The 20818-nt window shown below is 48.1% G+C and overlaps 1 protein-coding gene across 2 annotated transcripts in view; it reads right to left on the reverse strand.

Annotated features, from left to right (window-relative positions):
- Positions 1–11674: 11674 nt before the first annotated feature.
- The window catches only part of CLMN (calmin), an 88390-nt gene continuing 79246 nt past the window's right edge, over positions 11675–20818 (reverse strand). The window contains exons 10-14 of one of the 2 annotated variants that reach the window (XM_080928799.1): positions 17517–17713; positions 15033–15093; positions 14344–14414; positions 13700–13796; positions 11675–12467 (exon numbers count right to left, since the gene is read on the reverse strand). In XM_080928799.1, coding sequence (XP_080784925.1) covers positions 12312–12467; positions 13700–13796; positions 14344–14414; positions 15033–15093; positions 17517–17713 — 582 coding nt within the window. In that variant the 3' untranslated portion in view covers positions 11675–12311. The remainder of the gene's footprint in view (positions 12468–13699; positions 13797–14343; positions 14415–15032; positions 15094–17516; positions 17714–20818) is intronic. The other variant, XM_080928798.1, reaches the window with a different exon arrangement.

The following is a 20818-nucleotide window of genomic DNA, read 5'->3' on the forward strand; positions in this document are numbered from 1 at the left end:
TGTCCTTCCAGATAATACCATCACAGACCCGCCCAGGGGTTAGTTAATTCAAGAACCAAGTGACAGGATTAACCATCACAGTACCTAATATGCAATCAATCAATCAATAAATAAATAAAGCCTACATACAAAAACCAAAGAGGCCTTGGCCCACCTTGTTGGGCCTCCTCATTTCTTTAAACCAATGTGAGCCTTCTTCTGGCCACAGCCCTACACAGTAGGTTTACTCAATCCTTGAAGAATCCTTTCATCCTGGGAGAGATGCTGATACCAAGGCTTCCAAGCACACAGATTTTTGTCTAGCTTCAGTAGGATGGCATCTTCCACCATCATCAGGGTACCAGACAGAACTGATCCAAATACCTCAAACAGGAGCCCTGAATACATTGTCCTATATATGTGGTACCGGGAATGGGGAGGACATGGCCCCGAAGGAGCAATAGGTCAAGTGCTTTGTGGCTGTTCACAATATGGTTTGAATGAAAATGGTTCCATAGGCTCCTATCCATTTGGAGAACTTTTTCATCCAGATGGACCCAGATCCAGCTCGGGCTCCCAGGTACGCTCTCTCTTCAGATGATGATGGATATCTCCTCACATGCTTATCTGGAATCTTCCCACAGTCTCCGGGGACAGAGAAGACAGTTTAAGCAAACAACTACGTACAACACAACACATACAGTGTAAACACTATTTCCCCACACATGCACACCCCCCACACACCTCAAACTCTAGGGCTTTCTCTGGTCACCACAGATAAGCCATTCTTCAGCCCAGTCAGACAGGATGACCCGACACAAGGGTTCTGAAACTGCAGGTCTGTGGCTTCCCAGCTAACTTCTTGCAGCCTTTTTGTGCTATGCCACGTTAGAGACTAGAGGTTGGCACAGGAGAAAAGCTGCTGTCAGTCTAGGGAACCCAAGGCCACCAGGGATGTTTCCCTGATCTGTTATGGCAGCGGCACAGTAAAATCCAGGAAGGAAGACTCGTGGGTGGGGGAAGGGGTGAGCTCCAGGGGAAAGGAGCTTTATTGAGGACAGACAGGATAGTGCCATTTTACTGACTCCCGAGTCACTGTCACACAGCTCGTTTTCATTCACACAGTGGGGCTGTCACAAGTCTGGGCTTGGGAAAGCTGAAGTCGGTCAGACGCCTCTGAAATTCAGAGCCGACCTGAGCTGGGACAGCGGGAGCTCCTGTGGCCCCTTCTCTCGGGAGAACAGAACTTCAGATTTGCACCTAGTGGCCAGCTTTCACCATGGGAGTATCTATGAGGCCTTCCCAGGATCAGCCTCAACCCCTCGGGTCACATTGTTTGGGGGCCACCTGAACGGGCTCTGGGAGCACATGAATGTGCCAGGAAATTCCTGGATCCTCAGTTTCCCTCCAGTTCTGCTCCATTTCCACTGCTTGGTTTCTTCAATCTTTGCCTCTTGTGGGAGGACACAGTGGCACCTGGGAGAATGCCCAACACATGGTAGGTATACCCTTATGTTTCTGTCCCCTCCCCAGACCCTCAATGTACACCATCTGAGGGAAGGTAGACGTTCCTTCCTTCTGACCTCTGTCACCAAAACCCAACCAGAAGACCTGTGTGCTGAGGGAACCAGCTACCACAGCTTGCCCAACCCCTGACCATGAGAACCGAGGCAAGAGCCACTCAAGATACTCACTGCTGTCCCAAACCGCACATCTTATTATGGTTGAAGTATCCGTTCCTCCAAGAGTTCACGTACTGAAAGCATGGTCCCCAGACAGTGATCACAGAGGTGGCTTTTGGAATTCGATGGGATGCTGAGGATTCTGACTAATCTATTGGTCATAATTGATGATATTACTAGGAGGGGTGGAAATGTCAGGAGGCGGGGCCTCACTGGAGGAAGTAGGTCACTGGGGCGGTGCCTGTGAGGAATGTCTGTGCCCTGCCCCTCCTCCCATCTCTCAGCCTCTTATCCACCGTGAACTAAACCGCTGTGCCCTATCACATGGTCTCTCCTATGATGCCCAGACTTCAGGTCACAGCAACAGAGCTGTCCAGCTAGACGCAGAACAAAGGCTGACTCTGTTGAGACGGCAAGTAAAAATAAAACCTCCACCTTGTGGTGGTTTGAATGACCACAGCCCCATAGGCTCATGTGCTTGAACGCTTGGTGTTCAGATGGTGGAAATGTTTGGCAAGGATCATGAGGTATATGGCTCTGTTGGAGAAAGTGTGTCACTGGGAGTTGTGGGCTTTGAGCTCTCCCTGTCCCGTGCTTGTGGATCAAGTCAGGATGTGAGTTCTCAGCTATCGCTTCAGTGCCTTGGCTACCCGAGGTCATGCTCACTACCATGAAGGCCATGGACTCACCCTCTGAACTGTAAGCACCAAATATACTTTTTTCCTCTAGGGGTTGCCCTGACCATGGTGTGAAGTGGAAACTTCTAGTTTCTTTGAAAGGTTAGTTATATCAAATGCTGGCTTGCTGGGGCACACAGGTGTAAGGGTGTCTTGCTAAAGCAGACATGTGAAAGAATGTTTTCCTGAAGCTGGCACAGGTGAAAGGATGTTTGGATACAGCAAACATGTGCAAGGACCTGGGATGAAGGAGTATAAATGTGACCCCAGAGACAGTGGGAGACAAGTCAGAGCTGGATCCTGGCTCTGGCATCCCCACATGCAGGATTGTCTAAGGTTTATTTCCCACCCATCCCTCTCCTTAACACAGCCCCATGGGGTTGTTGTGATTTCTCCCCTTTTCCAGATAGACAGGGAGCAGGCTCTGTGCAACATTGAGGAGGCTGGGGAGAGTCATGGCGCCTGAGTTAGAAAGATTTAACACGTGGGGCTGAAGAGAAACTTCAGCAGTTAAAGTTCTTGTTGCTGAGTCTGAGCCCCGGAGTTTGATTCCCAGAACCACATGGTGGGAAGAGAATTGCCTCCATAAGTTGACCTCTGACCTCTTCTCTCTGTTCTCTCTGCCTTTGTTTTTCTTTCTTTCACTCTGTGCCTGTGTGTGCATGTGCGTGTGCTCGCACACATGCTAACTTCACCCCCCCTACATCAATAAATGTAAAAAAAAAGAAACTTAAAAACAAATATTAAAAATACAAAGAGGACAGGATGGTGGAAGGAGAGATGGACTGCCTTGAGTGTGTACCTTGAGTGTGTAGAGATCACCAGGTGTGCAGCACATACTATTCACACTTTTTTATCTGCTTCCCGTCTCCCCTCCCTGTTGCCTCTTGCCACCCTTTGGCTGAAAATGGAACCTTAACATACAGGCCTGGACTCAGGCCCTGTGTTCTAGAAAACCAGGCTATTCTTGTTCTTACTGCTTTTGAGATAGATCAACTTACTAAGTAGACCAGGTTGGCCCTGAACTCTCAGAGATCTGCCTGCCTCTGCCTCCTGAGTGCTGGGAATAAAGGCACACACACTACCACATTGGCAAACTATTACAGCTGACTAGAGATCATAAAGCTGGTTTAAAATGGTGGTGTGAGGAAAGAATGAAGGTCCAGCACTCTACCTCTGACACACAGAGCTTACCACTGTGCCAGTCCCCTTGTGTCTAGGGTTCCAAATCTGAGGTCTTTACCAATGGGATTAAACAAATGTACACACACACACACACACACACACACACACCTACCTGAATTTGTACTGCTAACAGCATGACCAGACTATCTTCCAGCCATTATTCCCTGAACAATATGACAGTTGTTTACATAAACACACATGTCATAGCAAGGACCATGAGTAATCTCATGTGATTTAAGTAGAAGAAGGACATGGATAGCTTACATGCAAATGTCACACCACTTATTTTCAACCTGTGTATTCAAGGATTGTGGTGTTTCCCAGAAGTTCAAGAACCAACCTTCTGCAGATACCCGGGGATAGGGGTGTGTGTGTGACATAACTGTTGTCATTTCTTCTTGGAACTTTGCTCAAAAAGACTCAAGACAAGTGGACATGGCCCAGAAAGAGCTGTTCCCTGTGAAGGCAGATGGTGAAGTACTACTTTTAGGAAAGGAAGGAAAGTGTCATTTCTGGTTGGAGAGCTCACACACACACACACACAAGTTAGCTGAGAGGTGATCAGTTCATGAAATTTATATTGAAAATTTTTCTTAAGAATACACGTGATTTTACAAGGTCAGTCGTCATAGCACCAGGCCCAATGTTCCATGATAGAAAACAGACAAGTAACAAATAGTCCAGGGAGTTTCCCACAGATATAAATTATGCAAATATCCACTTATGTCTTCATTTACAATAATCAATAAATAAGAGCGCACATTTGTACAGCTTCTTCTTCTTTTTTTCTTTGTATACAAAGATCCTCTGTATAAAGCTATAGCTAGGCACAAAATAGACAAAATAAGCCTCGTACCACAAAATAACATTTTGCTTTTGTCTCCAACCATTTTGCAACTTTCAGGCACAAGACAGGCAGTCCTCCACCATATCATTAAGAATACATTAAGTCTGTTAACTACATCCCAGGCCCAAAGACGATGAAACCGGTCAGCCTTCCAGGGGTACACTCTGAACACCGTCTTGCCTCCAGGTTTAACAACCTGGACCAACAGTGCTTGGGAGGGAGTAATGGTTTCCTGAATCTTTGGCTCACGCTATCAGCACAAAAGTCAGCAATACAGGCAGCATCTTCGGGGCCAGTCCCAAGGGCAGAAGGCAGGTGCACCCTTCACTGTGGACCCTACCTTCTGACCACAGCTCCCCAGGGATGCTTTACATAGCTCTCTTTGCTAGAGCAAGAGGAAAAGTCTGGGAAGGATGGAAAGATACAGGTTAATTGTCTGTGGCTAACTATTCCTATAGACAAATTCTTGAATTTCAAAAGAAAAAAAAAGTCTAGGAATCTGTCTGGGGTGCAGGCATACTCCAAACCCTGTAACAATCAGGCTACCCTGGGCTGACCGAACTCCTCCCCAACCAAACCAACTGGATTTTGGCAACTCGGCAGTCCATTCATTCACACAAGTGTATTTATGATGCAAACACTTACTGAGATGAAAGCAGATGCCTGGCTAAGCCTGGAGCTTTCAAGCCCACGGGGCTTGTCTGTGGCCCTTCACGCTGCCACCCAAAGAGCTGAGTGCATTCTCCGAGGTGCTGAGCCACCGTATGATCCCTACTAGGTCAGAGACTGTCTTAGACTTGGGAACTCTCCAAATTTCCTTTATGCAAAACGCACCTCGACCCTCACATGGCATTTGAGATCTCAGGCATTCTGTCTGTCCTTCCCACACAGCCTCTCAGTCTCCGTTCCTATTGACTTTTGAGGTCACTGAAACAAGTGAGACCTTTCCTTCCTTCCTTCCTTTAAAAGAAAAATGCGAAATTCATAACCTGTAAAAAAAAATGGGCCCCCATGATTATAACTTCACCCAAGGGATTCATGGCCTCCCACCGTCTCAATGCTTTAGAAGGTTTATTTGAAAGCGACTCGGTGACTAAAAAGCACTGGCCTACTCCACAGACAGCCTGGGTTTGGCTCTCAGCATCCACAGGTTGGCTCAAAACCATCTGTAACTCCAGTTCCAGGGGTCCCAAAACCCTAATCTAGACTCTGAGGGCACCGCACACACAATACAAATGTGTACACGCAGGAAATTCACACACATAAAAACAAAATTTTTCTTAAGGTTTATTTTTGTGGGTTGTTTTTTCTTTTTCTCTGTTTTGGTTTTGGGTTTGTTTTGTTTTGAGATAGGATTTCACTTCTTAATCCTGGCTGGCAACCTTCCTGTCCTAGATTCCCCCAGTGCTAGAATTATAGGTGTGTATCACCACGGCTGGCTTTCAAACCTTGTTTTTCCTCTGTGTTCTTTTAAACCCACCCTTTCTCTGGATTTATGTTTGAAGGAGAAAGCCTGGATCCTTTCTCTGAGAAACATGTGTTGGGAGGTGGAGCCAGGGAGAGCAGCTGGGGACAGGACTCAGTATTGATTGAAGCTACGGAGAGGTGTGTGTGTGTGTGGGGGGGGGTGTTCGATTTTAGACAGTGAGATTTTACTGCTACAAGCTAGGGGCCAAGATTTTTTTGTTGTACATTTGCATTTGCAGGTTAAACCACAGACTTCATGTGCTCCTGAGGGGTTAAGTGGTTACAAAACAGGTTGGGTCAAAGCATAAGAAAACTTGGTGGGAAGACAGAGAGGTGGGGATAGGGTACCAGGGTAAGGGAGGGCTGGGTCAGAGAATCCCACATACAGCTCCCAGATGGACTGGTGCCCCAGAATTGGAGTCTCCTCTGGTTATTGCTTTGTCTTTCTAAGCAGTAAAGTTCATCAGAAAAAGTCAGAGTTGGCTCTAGGCTGTGACCACCTTATCTTTCTGCCCAGTTTTTTTTGATCCTTCCTGAAGGAAACACTACGGTGGACTGTTGGCAGGGCCAAGTGAGTTTATGAATACACAATGGCTTAATACTTCCTCTTGTAAAACTTGCTAGATTTAAGACTGGGCAGCTGACGCTAAGTCTGGTAGTGTGGGACTAGAGAGAAGCTGGCAGAAGCCATGGCCAGGCGACCGTTGTCTGGGAAGAAGGCACAGCGTCGGCTGTTCCTTCTCACTCTGGTCTCCTGGGTAAGGGGAAACCTCCACAGCAATTTTCAGCCAGTGAGAAAAAGACACCAGCAGCAACTATCTCCAGCTACTCAACCTAGGTCCCAGATATGCTCATGAGAACAGCTGTCTCACCAGGAGGAAAGGCTAAGACTTGCTGCTTCTCAGCCGCAGACCCTGGGTGCTGCCTCAGCTTCATCAAGGAAAGCCAGCAGAGAACCCCAAGGGCAGTATCTCCATGGATGATGGAGAGAGAGGCTAGGCCTCAGGCTACACTTAGCCCTCTGGAGTGTGAGGAAAAGATGAACTCACGTGAAGAAGCTGACATCACCAGGCCAATGACATCCATAGAAGGTAACAGTTCTACCATGGAAGAGCCAGGTTCATTATGTTCTCCCAAGAAACCCTCCCACTCATTGGCTGACTTCTGGCAAGAAGTGTTCCAGTGGCGGTCAGAGGCCTTACTGTGGGTGGCTGGAGTTTTACACAAACCTTAATTGGGAAGGAATGGCCATCCCAAAGCCAAGGAGTCTTTCCTCGTTTTTTGTTTGTTTGTTTGACTGATTGATTTTTACATCTTACTGAATTGTCTGGACTAGTGCTACAGCTGAAGACTCACATGCCATCTCTAAAGACAGCACTGGACCTTCACATGCCAATGAACCCAATGCCACCAAACAGACTAGGACTTAGAGAATCCTTGCCTTCTCCATTCGGTGGCTTACAGTGCAGGTAAATGCTGCTGGATCTGGGCTGAGCCCGGCAGTGGAGAAACATACGACCAGGGTCGGAGAGTGTGTTGGAGCACATCTCTCCTCCAAAGTCGCACCTGACCAGTAGTTCCGAGGCTCTGTCATCAACAGCTAGGGAAAGTCACCGCTTTTAGAAGGAAATTCTGCCCGAACTCCAGGCATCAACTGATAGAGAACCTCATCTGCTGTCTGGCAAATCCTAGTGTGGATGAGCTTTCCTACATGAGTCAGGGCTGGGGTGGCCAATACAGCATGGCTAAAAACCACGTGACCACACAGACTACATCTTGGGAGGATTTCGGAGCTCTGAGTGTTCTATGCGAGAAACTCACAAAACTTGAAAGGAAGAGGAAGAGGAACACCTTGAGCCGTGGCCTTCAACGCAGCGCTCTTGTGCTGCCTGATGCTCGCGGACCCTCCATGTCTCATAGCTCCAGTGGATTCGTTCAAGACAAGTTCATAATGAGGTTAGCAGGGTGACGAGCTACCTAACCCACCAGACAAAAAACCCAAAGGCATTTATTTATGGAGCAAGATGGCACACAGAAGCCAAGCATGGTGGTGCATGCCTGTAACCTAGCACTTGGGAGAATGGGGAAGGAGGATTAAGAGTTCAAGGCCAGCCTGGACTATTTAGTAAGACCACATCTCAAATAAAACAAAACTGAAAAGCAACAAAGCAAAACAAAGGATGGGGTACAGAACCTCTGTGCTTGGTTATTTTACTTGGAAGAAGTGCAAGGAAGAGAAAGTTTCAGAGCCAGGAACTGGAAAAGATAGGCCAAAGGCCACAGGCACCACACATTCAAAACCAAAGGAGACCATTGAGAAAGAAGCAGGCAAGGGTCCTCCCCCCATGTGCCTGCAGGGGACAGCACTGAGGAGCCTCCCACTTTGGCACCCAAGACGAGCTTGTGGGTTGGGATGGTGCCTGGAAGGTGAGCTACACCTCTGATCCTTGGGCCTCCCGCCTTCCCATGCAGCCAAATGACTGCTTTGCCTCCTATTCATACAGGATAGGCCGGAGGGAGAAGACTAAGGCAGGAGCAGCTTCAGGTGGTTACACGTTGATTCCCAAGACTGCCTGCTTGAAGGTTAGAACACAGTACTGGGTCCCAGCCTATGGCTTGTGCTGGACACTGTGGGGGACAATTACTCGTATCGCACATGTGTACTGTGTGGGCTAACAGCAGCCTGGTGTGTTCCTTTTTCCCAGGCAGAGGAGTGGCAGGAAGCTATGTAAGAAAATGGAATAAGACCCAGAAGAAGCATTTTACTACTGACACATCAGCCACTCCTGAACCAAGAACAGGAAGCTTACACAACAAAACTCAGAAAACAAGGAGGACGTTTTTAGAAGCTAAAAATAAAACATTCATGTTGGAGAGAGAAGATGGACTCAATCCCCTCGGAAGCAGATAAAGACAGGGCTGAGGCATTTAAGAGACAAGAATATTAGAAGACAAGCCAGGGAGGCCCAATAATGGGGCAGTCAGGAGCTCAGAAAGAAAGAAAGATATTGCAAGAGAATTTAAGGAGGACCCAGCACGGGTTCCACAGCAAGGACAGAACACCCTCAGGCCACCAAGAGAAAGGAGACTGGGGATGTCACCAGGAATGGGGAGAGTCCCTGTCTTGCATAAAGGCATGTGGGCAGGAATGACATCAGAATCTTAAGTATATTATTGGAAAGCAGTAAGAACTCCATTTCTGCCTGCAGCTCTGTGGCCAGCCACAAAGTAAGGGCAGGATACAGGCATTTAAAGTCATGAAAAAAAAAAAAAAACTAAAGGTATTTATATTTATTTCTCATATTCCATTTTTCGAGACATTAGTGAAGAGTGGACAGAGGGGAAAGGGAGGGGACGTAGAAGGAAGAGAGGGAAGGAAGGAAATACAGACAATGATGTTTAACCACAGCCACTTCATAGCTCAGAAGTACAGTCCCCACATACCCAAGACACTAAGGAGGGATGTATCAGTCACATGATCTAAGTAAAAACTGTGTGTGGTACTGGTGAGAAGGAAACTCCCATCTGAGGTATTAGCAAAAATAATAAATAAATAAAAATTAAAAAAATAAAATTATTTATATATATATTCACTAAAGACACAGAGGGGAACAATAGGAAAAATAGTGGAAAGGGACAAAAGGTATAACTGCCACAAGTGAGCCTCAGGGACAGCTGTCCTCATTTCAAACCTACAGCACTTCCTTATTTAACAGGTGCTGGAGGTGACTCGGTAGTTAAGGGCACAAGATGTTCTTGCAGTGGTCCCTGATTCAGCTCTTCACACCCACAGAGGGGATCTGATGATTTCTTAGGGCCTCCATGGGTACCTGCACTTACACACACACACACACACACACACACACACACACACATGTACATGAGTGCATGCATGAACACACATGAGCACACACATGCACATTCACATCCACAAGCACATGAGCACACACTCAGATACACATGAGCATGTACACTTGCACTTTCTCTCTCTCTCTCTCTCTAAAAATTAAAATTTTAAAAATGTCAAGTGACTGACGGGTTGCCTAGCAGCTCTCCGTAACCGGTCTCTTCTCTGTACCCCTACACTCAAGTGAGATTATTTTTCCCTTTCAATTAGTCAACTTCCCGCCAGCTTGAGCCGAATGATTCTTGGGCATCTTGCCTGCAGAAGTTTTAAAGGCTGTTCTAAGCTGTAGGAGGCGTGAGAGGCAGCATGCACAGGCTTCGGACCAAGGTCTAGACCCATAAAATAAACGATTCACATCTGGGGTCAGCTCCTCTTTGGTACCTCATCTGGGCAAGGACTGTGCAGTGTGCGAGGTCATAAAACATCACACATAAAACCTTTATCATCTGTACTTTTGAACTTCCAATGGGACCAGGGAGCTCATTAAGTAGTTCACTCACTTTGGAGCTTCGGGCCTTCAGGCTGGAATTGTTCCAAGCTCCAATGGCTCTCTTCTCAGCCTCAATTCTTTTTGGGGAGGGAGAGGTTAAGAAGTCAGGTTTTTGGTTATCACGACTCAATGTGCTATGTAAATTGAGTGATGTTTGGCTTGCCTAAGGAGAATGACTCCTGGACTAAGAACAGTGCTCGTGCCAAAGGAAAGACGTGATGCTCCATCTCCATTATCAATTTGACTGCATTTAGTATCCATGGAAACACACCTCTGGAAGTGACTCTGAGGGTCGTTCCAGAAAGAAGCAAGGCTTGCCCTGAATATGTGGGTAGCACCACCCCCTGGACTGGATGGTCCCAACCTGAAGTCTCTCTCTCTCTCTCTCTCTCTCTCTCTCTCTCTCTCTCTCTCTCTCTCTCTCTCTCTCTCTCTCTCTCTCCTCCCCCCCACCCCTCTGCCTACTGACTAGCCACCTCACATTCCTACTGCCATGACTCCCCCTTTATGACGAATCAGATCCTGAGTCTGTAAGCCCCCAAACCCCCTCCTTTCTTATGTTGTTTTCTCAGTTGCTTTGTCACAGCTACAAGCCTTTATATCTGTCAAGAACATTCTAGAAGGAACCCAAGCTAAGCTTGGAGGTTAATAAAAGGTCTTAAAAGAATGGATTTGTTCGAGTGAGGACATGTGTGTACCTGGCTGGAAGTTTCTTACAAAGAAAAAAAGCAATAATTCTAGACTGGGGGACCAAGTGACCTGAGGAGGGGGGCTGACCAGTCTGTTGCTGGTGGGCTGTGTGACCTTGGCCAGCCTGTTCTGCCTCTCTGAGTTCAGCTAGATGAGATGCTCCCTAAGGCCCACTCTGGACTAAGTGTGTGGTTTTTATAAGGACTGCCTAGTGTGTGCTTTTTTGAGAGGTACAAGAAGGGGAAGAACAAGGAGCTTTCCCAGACTTGAGAATTTTCAGAGAAGTGGAAAAAGGACACTGGAGCAGGGGCTGAGGAAGACAAGAGGGTAAGGAAAGAAACTTTCTGCCTTCTGCATGCTTCCTGCCACAGCCTACACCCCGGTCATGGCTGATTGCAAAGGATGCTGGTGCCAAGGTACACATGCATCCTGAGCCCAGACACCTGCAGAAACCCTCCCAGCTCCACCATTTGTGGGAGCTTATTCTGGCCAGGCAGGCCACTTCCAGCCCCTTGGGGCACCTCATGCAGCCCCCTCCCTCTGCAGGGAGTGCATGTTCTCTACAGAAAACTCAGCAGAGGAGGGAGAGTCAGGGCTATATCCCAGTCAGCCAGAGACTGCCTTTCCATGCAAATCTAGACTGGCTTTCATCTGACAGGGGGTCCTACTAAAGGTTAGAAAGCTACAGCTGTACTTCAATCAATTAAAAAAAAAGTGAATTAGAAACGCAACCCTCCAAGACCACCAAGACGAAAGAGGAGTGGGCTGTGGCTCACAATGAACCACCGGCAGAGCATCTCTTTGGAGTTTGCCAATGCCCCGGTGTAATCTCTGGTGAATGGGCAGGTCCGCGATGTTTAACTCCCTCAGCAATGGATAATCAGGTTATGGGGGAGTAAGCTCTTCACTCAAACACTCACAAATGGAGGCAAACAGGGTACCTTTCTTCCTATCATGGACTCCGTTCTTTCTCGGAGTCAGGCAGACCCTCCCCTGAGATAAAAGTAAGTAACTCAAGCTCCTCCAGGACCTTAGGAACCTGCATGTGTACATGCTAAGACCCAGACTTGGGGTACACATTAGTAAGGACTCGAATCTGACCAAACAAGGCACGTAAGGGAGAATCCCGTCCACAGATCCAGCCTCACACCTGAGCTTCGAGCACACGGTCTGGGAGGAAGACATGCTCTCGGGGTCTTAGAGAATCAGAGGAAATGTGAACAAAGACTGGACCAGACAGCAACAGGGGGTGGGGCCTGCGCTCCCTCTGAGGGCTCCCATCTCTGCACAGTGGCTCAACAGACAGTAAGATGCGGTAGAAAGACTCCGCCCTGGCCCGAGTCCTGTCTTTTTATTCTCCAGACAGGTGTTTCAGAGCCGGCTGACATCAAGCTGGGGGAAGAGCAGTAAGCAGTAAACCAGGAGCCAGAGGAAGAGAATGAAGTATATCACGTCGGGCTGCTGAACAAACTGTGTCAGAGAGTCGTTGGGTGGGCTCTGACTCCCCAGGGGCACGGCTTCTCCAGAGGAGTTGGTGCCGGTCCTGCAGAGGGAAAGAAAGGGACAAGATGGTTACTGGCAGGGTCCCTATGATTAGAAGGCCATCCAAAACCTCAACCCACCGGCAGATAAAACCTCCCAGGACACATCAGGGAGGCCCCCATCTGTGTGTGTGTGTGTTCCAAGAGGTGGGGACAGCCCTGGAAGCATCCACACAGACCCCAGGCATCTCCATCACCCCTACCTAACAGACGGAGCTGTGTGGACCATCTCACAGATGGCCACAGTGACAGTCACGGGGCAGCAGTTGTCACGGGCCACACAAATACTTTATGAGAGAGCTGAGCCAGGTCTCCTGGGACAGCCCAGGAGGAGGTAGGACTCTCACCTATGCCTCAGTTACTAAAAGAACTCTCTGGAAGGTGATTTCAAAGCAGTGACCAGAAACAAACAAATCAAGGTCACCCCAAGTTTTGTCTCTTGACAGGCTGCCTTCGGAAGAACTGGCCAGCTTTGATCTGGGTCACAGTTCCCTTTCTTAAAAGAAAGGGTGGTGGGAGGGAGTGTTTAACGAGCCAGGTTGCATTTGCCCGGAGGTAATGAATAGGGGTGGAGGGTAGAGGTGGTGGTAAAAACCAAATGTCCCAAAGAAAGGTAGGGGGGGTGGAGGGGGGGTGGGTAGGACACTGATACACAGAAGCCTGAAGTATATGAGCTTCTTGGGGGCCATTTTCATGTCATAGCCCTTGGGGGTGTGGGGGGGTCTGTGACATCTGTAGTAGAGTGATTTGTGGCTGAATATCAGACATGGGGCACCCGTTCCCCAGCTTGCATAGAAAAAACATAAACTCTGTTGCTGGAAACACTCCTGCATGCATCAAGTTCTCCTTGCCAACGGCCTCCCTGATCAAAGCTAAAAGCATTTTCTGCCTAGCTGCGTATTCCCTTTGGCAGAAAACTCAAATTAACATTTCCATTTTAGGCCCGGGAAGGAAGCAGAAGATCCTGCTTGTATTTGTTTTTAGAACACCAAAGAGTGGAAGTCTAAAGACCCTGATCCTGAGGCAGAGACTACCAACTCCAGACTTCCAAGTTCTTGCAAACCCTGAGGGTTGGAACAATAAGGCCAAGGACTTCTGTGACTTTAACAGGAGTAGGGCTCTTTGTCAGAACTAGAGGCTCCATTGCGGACGCTTGGGCTCTAGGCGGACCAGTTTGGTACTGTAACTCGAGAACTATCCGCTAGACAATCAGTTCTCCACCAGTAACGAATACTTTCATAGACAGCCTGGCCTGTTTGTGTTCCCGCTTCATGTCCGCTCTGATGCCGTAAAACTGTAAAATCAGCTCAGTGAGCTTCTGAGAATTGTACCTGCGGTGGGGACAGAAGGGAGACGGGGTCAGGCGCTACAGGAAGGGATGCACACAGTTCTACCTTTGAGAACCGCCTTCTGCCCTAAAGGATTCAAGCACAGCCGTAGACTCAGAACCCAGACCCACCTTGCCTCTCGAGCATTCTGAGCTGGGCTCTGCCCCTCGGCCCGGACTCAGGCATCTCTAACTTCTCTCTCACCCATTTACATTCATCTCACTTGGAATAGCTGTTTTCTGGTATTTTCCCCAAACTATTTATAGCATGATTAATAAGCCATAGCCGAAAAATGATGTCCCTTGTGAGTTAGGATATACATATACACTCGTACACACATAATATGCATTAATATTAACATGTATTTTAACAATATATTTAAATATATAAAACATATTTAGAATATGTTTCTATTTATATATATTTTTAAAGAAAAAACATAAGCACGTAATAAATAGATAATAAAACATAAATATATAAATTATATTTGTAAATATAATATACATAAATATATTTAAATCCCACAAACTTATGGAATGAAGCCACCAACCTGTTTAACACTCTGTTTCTCCTGTCATCCAGATCGGCTGCGTTCCTCAATTGAACATAGCTAAAATGGTCCTACAGTGAAATTTATAAACAAAACCCCGCAACCCAATTAGTAAAGATGAAATCTCTGAAACAGAAAACAAGGTGATTTTAAGCTTACAAAGCTGACCACGCCACGCTTTTCTTGATACTGCAGACATCTAGTTGCAAAAATCAAATCTCTAAACAGTAGATACCTCTGCCCTCCCCTGTCCTCCCCACCCAAGGGTGACCGGGAAGAGGCCCACCCACCACCTAGCCTGAATCTGGAGTAAAGATCTCTGCAGGTCTCAGCGCTTGCAGATGTCACAAGGAATCCTCTAGTGATTGGTACCATGCTCTGACTTGGATCTTTCCAGATTTGGGTTCAAGGGTTAGGGAAGTGTCTTGGATCTGTTTTTTTGTTTGTTTGTTTGTTTTGACAAAGAAGCCTTTGGGCTTTGAAACCAATGCTTTATTTACATCCTTCTTGCTCCAACTGAACATCCAATTGGACTGCGCGTAACAAGATTTCAAGTGAGTCTGTCTTCTATCCCAAAGTTAAGGTTGGTGCAGGTCAGTAATCTCAGAGCTCAGGGTTGGGAGGGGGAGGAAGGAAGGAAAGGTACCAATTAGCGGGGATCATAGGGAAGAAGAAATTCACATACTAACCAATTCCAAAGACCTATTAGTGTGTCGCCGAATGTAAATGCTGGAGTCGCTGTGACTATTCCTGAAAAGCAAAGACACGTTGTGAATGGGCAACACCCAGGGCACAAACGGTCCCAGTCATACAGTCAATCCAAGTCACCTCAGCCTGGGGCCTTCCACAGCTGGGTTAAGCAGTCCTGGCTTCAGACCAAGGGACACTTTCTACCCATGAGTCCATCTTGTTGAAACATACTGCCAGGTGTGGCCACAGACACTGGGCCCTCATCTATACAAAAACGTAGACCAGGGTTTTTAATAGAAAGCAGGCCACATATTTCTAAGGGTTTGGGCCAGGAATGGGGCCTTTATATCATAGCATCCTGAAGTTTTAGGGGTCCCCTGCAGTCCCCTGCGTGTTAAGGGCAGGGTTGGGCCTAAGGCCTGGGGGCTGGCCTTCCTCTCATGCTCCTTGCTATGCTGTTTCATTCTGCCAATCTATCCCTAGGGGATATCACCATTTTTCCTTTCATACGTAAGAAGGCTGATTTTACGCCCAAATCTTGGAGGCTAACATGGAATGCCCTTCTGTCTTTTGACACCCCAAGGTGGAGGCAGAAGAATCCTGAGCCATCAACTGTGGGATGCTGGGAGCTGCGTATGCTCCTTGGAAACCAGATTCTCTATTCAGTTGTCTTTCCCTGGAGAATGGGCCACCCAGCTTGCTTCAGAAGGCCCTGGAGCCTGGCCTGTTGCCTAGCAGAACTAGGTACCTGATGGGTGCCGTGTACCTTGACACAGTGTCATTTTCCTTTAAGCAAGCTCATTCCATGGCCTCCAGGAGCCTGGCACTTGGCCTAAGTATACATGCTCAGAAAGTTCCTGTAAGGCAACCGCAGTATCACTCAATCTAGGTTTTGCTACACTCCACTGGGAACACAGCAGAGGAATGAAGCAAAATGTAACCTCAGAGTCAAAAGGGACCCTGGGGGCTCCAAGCTCAGAAGCATCCAGAGTGACTTGATCCTCCATGGTGCAGTGCTAGGAGCTGCCCAGGCCCCTTCTGCCCTTATGTGTAAGTGATACTTCCTCATCAAAAGCACATTCCTGGTGGGAAGGAATAACCCTTCTGTCTCTTTTTGCTGCAGGAAGCTTCCTCTTAAGCGGGTTTATGTTACATTGTATCAATATGATCTTTCTAATGGGTGTGAACCCTGCCGCTCATTCTCCCAGCTACCAGGTGCTGAGTAAGGACCCATCTCCCGACCTCCAGAAGTTAGGAGAAATGCAGTCATCCTGCATTTATAGCCAAAGAACTGAGTGCTCACTCCAAGACAGGGCCACGCTAAATGATGCAATCAACTCCATGCCTTGCCTTTGCCTGGGCTATGGAGCCAGTTCAAAGCCAGCCTAGGCAACTTAGTGAGACACACCCTCAAAATAGAAAGTTAAAAGGGAGCTGGGCAGGTAGCTCTGGCTGTTAGCCTAGCTCACTTGCCTGGATGCATTAGGTTGTGAGTTCAAGCCTTAGAGCTACCAAAAATCTTTAAAAAATGATTATCCTATGAAAAAAAATCATGCTAAGGTATAAGAATGTACCAAAAATAACCTCTGGGAAGGCTGCAGAGATGGCTCAGTGGTTGACTGCTCTTTCAGAGGTCCTGAGTTCAATTCCCAGCAACCACATGGTGGCTCACAACCATCTGTGATGAGATCTGGTGCCCTCTTCTAGTAGGTCTGAAGAGAGGGACAGTGTACTTACATATATTAAATAAACAAATCTTTTTAAAAGTGGGAACCCAAGACACCTGCTTGGAGGAGGTATAACGGACTCTCTTCCCTCTCTGCCCCATCCTCCCCACCACTTTCTCCACCAGAGGCTGAGCTGGAGTGAGGGAAGGGACAGAGTTGAATGTAGAGGAACAGCTCTCCAGTTTGAAGGAGCATAAAACAAAATAGAAACCCAACTTAGGATAGAAGGCCGAGACCAGAGGCGTACTGGGTCCAGTGGGTTCCTAGGCCTCTCTGCCTAGGTGAGCTGAGTTGTGACCATATAGATAAATACTCAGAGAATGATCCTATCTATTGGTACTCAAGCCAGGCGTCAGCCTCCTGGAAGCTTGTAGAAGCTCGGTTTACCTGAGTCTAGCAGGCTCCAGGACCTCCCTCACATAAATGAGTTCACTTCTGAGTTGCCTGCTTATACCAGGGATAAAGATGTCTGCTGTGCTACATAGTAGGTCTACCTGCTCCACAGCATCCTTAGTCACACTATTCCTCAGCAAGGCAGGAAGCAGGAGTTGGGAGGTGACTACTATGTGTTCTGTGACTAGGAGCCATCCATACCTCATGCCTATGGATGAGGACGTTTCCTTGTCTGTTCTCAGCTGATCTCCATGGCTGAGGGCTTGCCCCTCCACTTATGCACTGTCTTTCCAAGGTGCTCTCTCATCCTGCAAGAGCAAGCCCTGCCTCTGTTTCTAAAGTGAAAAGACCTCAGTGACCTACCTGGAAGGGACCTTGTGTTCGCAGGGGTTGTCTTCGAGGTCGTCTGAGGAGCGGACGGTCCCGGGGGCTATAAATAATGAGCTTTCTACTTGGTCCACGTGTTTCCTTTTTTCCTTCTTTTTACTGCTAGTGGGGGTTTCCGTTAACTTTTCTTCTAATGGCTTTGTGGGCAGTTCCGGGTTTGGGGGTTCTTGGGACTAGAATACAAAATAGCCAAAAGACAGATCGTCACTGCCTGGGCTCCCCTCCAATCCGTTCAGTGTCCCAATTCTGCTCATTTTAGGAATTCCTTCCAGGCTGGATGACCCAGGGAAGAAGCTCGCTCTGCTTCTTGCTCCTTGGGCAGAAATCAAAGTTGTGAATGGAGGGGGGAAAGGCAGGGAGAGTTTTGGAGTCAGGAAGCTCTGATACATAATCTTGCCTGAGTCACCCACTTGACTTGAGCCACAGACTACTGTCCATCTTTGAGCCTCACTTTTCCAGCTGTCAAATGGGTGCAACCACCATCAACTTCCCCCCACCGCCCCTCGCCTCTGTGGCACAGGGTTCCTTAGAAGAAGGCCCCTTACAACAGGCAATGGCTGAACTTTCAATACACTCAGCTGCCTCAACAGAGAGTTTGAGAGACATGTGGCTAGGTGCAAACGTGGTCAATGGGTCTGCAAGGAAACACACATAGGCAAATGCAGTCTATGGGGGTAGGGGGTGGACACTGACACTGTGCCTTTGCTGGAAGGGACCACAGGGCCACATCTCTAGGATTTATTGGAAGGGGAAATAGCTAGCCACCGTAACACAGAGCACCCAATAGCCACCAGCAACACCCCCACTGAAATCTCAAGTGTGGGGCCAGCAGGGAGAACCTGCTCAACAGGGCTTGCCACGTTTTAGTCTTTGCTTACTCAGATAGCCCTTTCTTCCCTTTTTGAAAAGAGAAGCAGGTAGAAAACAGACTCAGGGTTCTCCACACCACAGGCTTTGCTCAGCAGCAGGGTGAAGCAGGGGGGTATACTTGGGAGCCAAGTACAAAGTAGGGTTGGGGGAAGAAGACAAGCAAGGCCATGGGGTCAGAGCCATAGTGTAAGTTGTGCTAATATTACTTCACTTGGATTACAGGGAGGCTGTGCTCAAAGCTGGGGAAGGAAGCTTGATCTTTCCCTACCCCATCCCAGTAAGACTTAGGGTAGGATGAGATTTCAAATCTAACTGATCACATGATTCCAGCCAAGTGCTGCCCCAACTAGCTCTCATTGTCCACCTCACCCTCTCCACAAAGCAGGTGTTCAATCTGATTTTGGTAACTCCTGGCATGAAGGGCCAGGCCCTGAGCATGTGGCTGTATTAACAGAAGGCTTGCCTCACTTGAAAGCAGCCCTGGGTTCGAGTCCCAGCACAGCAGAAGTCTGACACAGAAGTACTTGGAAAGAAGAGAATCAGACACTGAAGGTCTTGGTTTCGTGGTGAGCTTGAGGCTAGCCTGGGGTACATCAGAGCCGGTCACGACCAACCAAACAAGAGAATGAAGGGTCAGACTGTGTCTCCATAGGCTGCCTGCCCAAGGACAGGAACATGGACGTTCTCATCCACCTATTGCTCCCACATAGCTTTTACCCCCAGCAATCTGGAGAATCATTGCAGTTGTCTTCTGTATCTTCAGCTAAAACATTAGATCTTCTCTCTCTGACATCTGTGTCCACAGCTGCTGCCTTTTGCCCATTCCCCAGAGGAGGCACCACAGGGGAGAACTGGCAACCCACCTCAGGCATGAAGAAGTGGGGGGCGGGGGATGGAGTGGCTCTTAGCAACAGGGCAAGGAGTCAGGTATGTCTCTGGCATCCCAGGAGCCACCAGCCCTCTTCTCCATGTGGCCTAGAGCTGTTGAGCACATGCCTGCCTTGTCCCAAACAGTCATTCATGGCTGAAGACTGAAAATTTTCCCCAATGTCCTGGATTGGCAAACAGAACCACATCGAGTGCTGCTATCTCAATCTAACACACTGCTGAAGGCTCCCCAAACTTCCTTGCCTGCAGACTTCTGAGTGTAAAGACTTTCTTAGCTCTTCCAGTTCCACCCACGACTCTCTCCATTTATCTTCCTGTTTTATTCCTGAAGTAATATGCACTTGACCCCTGCATTTGAAAGAGCCTGCAAGGCACCACACTGGTCTCTTGGGTCCAAAGATGAGTACACAGATGCCCACTTACTACTCTTGGGATTAAAAAAAAACCAAACCCGTGGACCTGGGAAAGAACTTAGTGGTAGGTCTGCACTAAGGCAGCAAGACTTCTGCTATTGCAGGAGCGGGGAGGAGGTGACCTCGACCCAGAGCTTTGAAGGATGAATAACCACTTGCCACATTCTGGGTGGGGAAGGACCACCCAAGAGCATGGGTATCTAGAAACTAAGAGAAGCCACCTTTGCTGGAGGGAAGCAGGAAGAGATGGACAGTCAGGTGGGAGAGGAAAGACTGTCAGAGGCCATGGTAATGAGGCAGGAGTAGGGGGGCTAATGAGGTGAGACTTGGGCTTTAGGGTCAGCCCTCTCTGGACTTCTCAGGACTGAACTGGGAGGGATGAGAGGTGTAACAACCAGGAAGGGGTGAAAAACAGCAACAGAACCAATCTGGAATAAGCTGGTTCCATTTTTAGCCTCATTCTGGCACTTGGGAACATCCTCTCTCACACTCTCCAGCCCCTCTGAGTGTGAGGAGTCTTCCTTTACAGGGCCATCTCCACATCTGCCACCCCACTCTGTCTGTGCCCACTGCACAAGAAGTTGGCACACTTCTCTTTCCCGAGATTTGCTGATGCTGATGTTGGTCATGATGTTCTCCCAAAGGGCTGAACTGGTGCTTCTCAACCTTCCTAATGCTGTAGCCCTTTAATACGGTTCTTTTATGTTGTGGTCACCCCTACCCCCAACCATAAAATCATCTCGTTCTCACTTTATAACTGTAATTTTGCTACTGCTATGAACAGTAATATAGACGTCTGGCATGTGACCCTACGGAGGTTGCAACCCACCAAGTTGACAGGCGAGTGACCTGCTGGAGTCGAGCCCCCCCTCCCACCATCACCTGTCTCTGCACCAGCAGGGCTTTGATGCCCTCTCCAGGATTCCCAGGGCTGCAAGGTAGTTCTTTGCTGACAGATCTTGCCTGCTCCTCAGGGCATCAGGGCAGGGCTCTGTGTACCTGTCCCTCTTATACACGGAGCCACTGACTAGACACAGGGGGAATGCGGTTGGCTGACAAGCGAGTGCTCAGCTGCTTGAGCCTAGAATGAGGGTTCCCCTTCCTGTC

This window comes from Micromys minutus (assembly GCF_963924665.1).
Source record: "Micromys minutus genome assembly, chromosome: 1".
Lineage (NCBI taxonomy): Eukaryota > Metazoa > Chordata > Mammalia > Rodentia > Muridae > Micromys > Micromys minutus.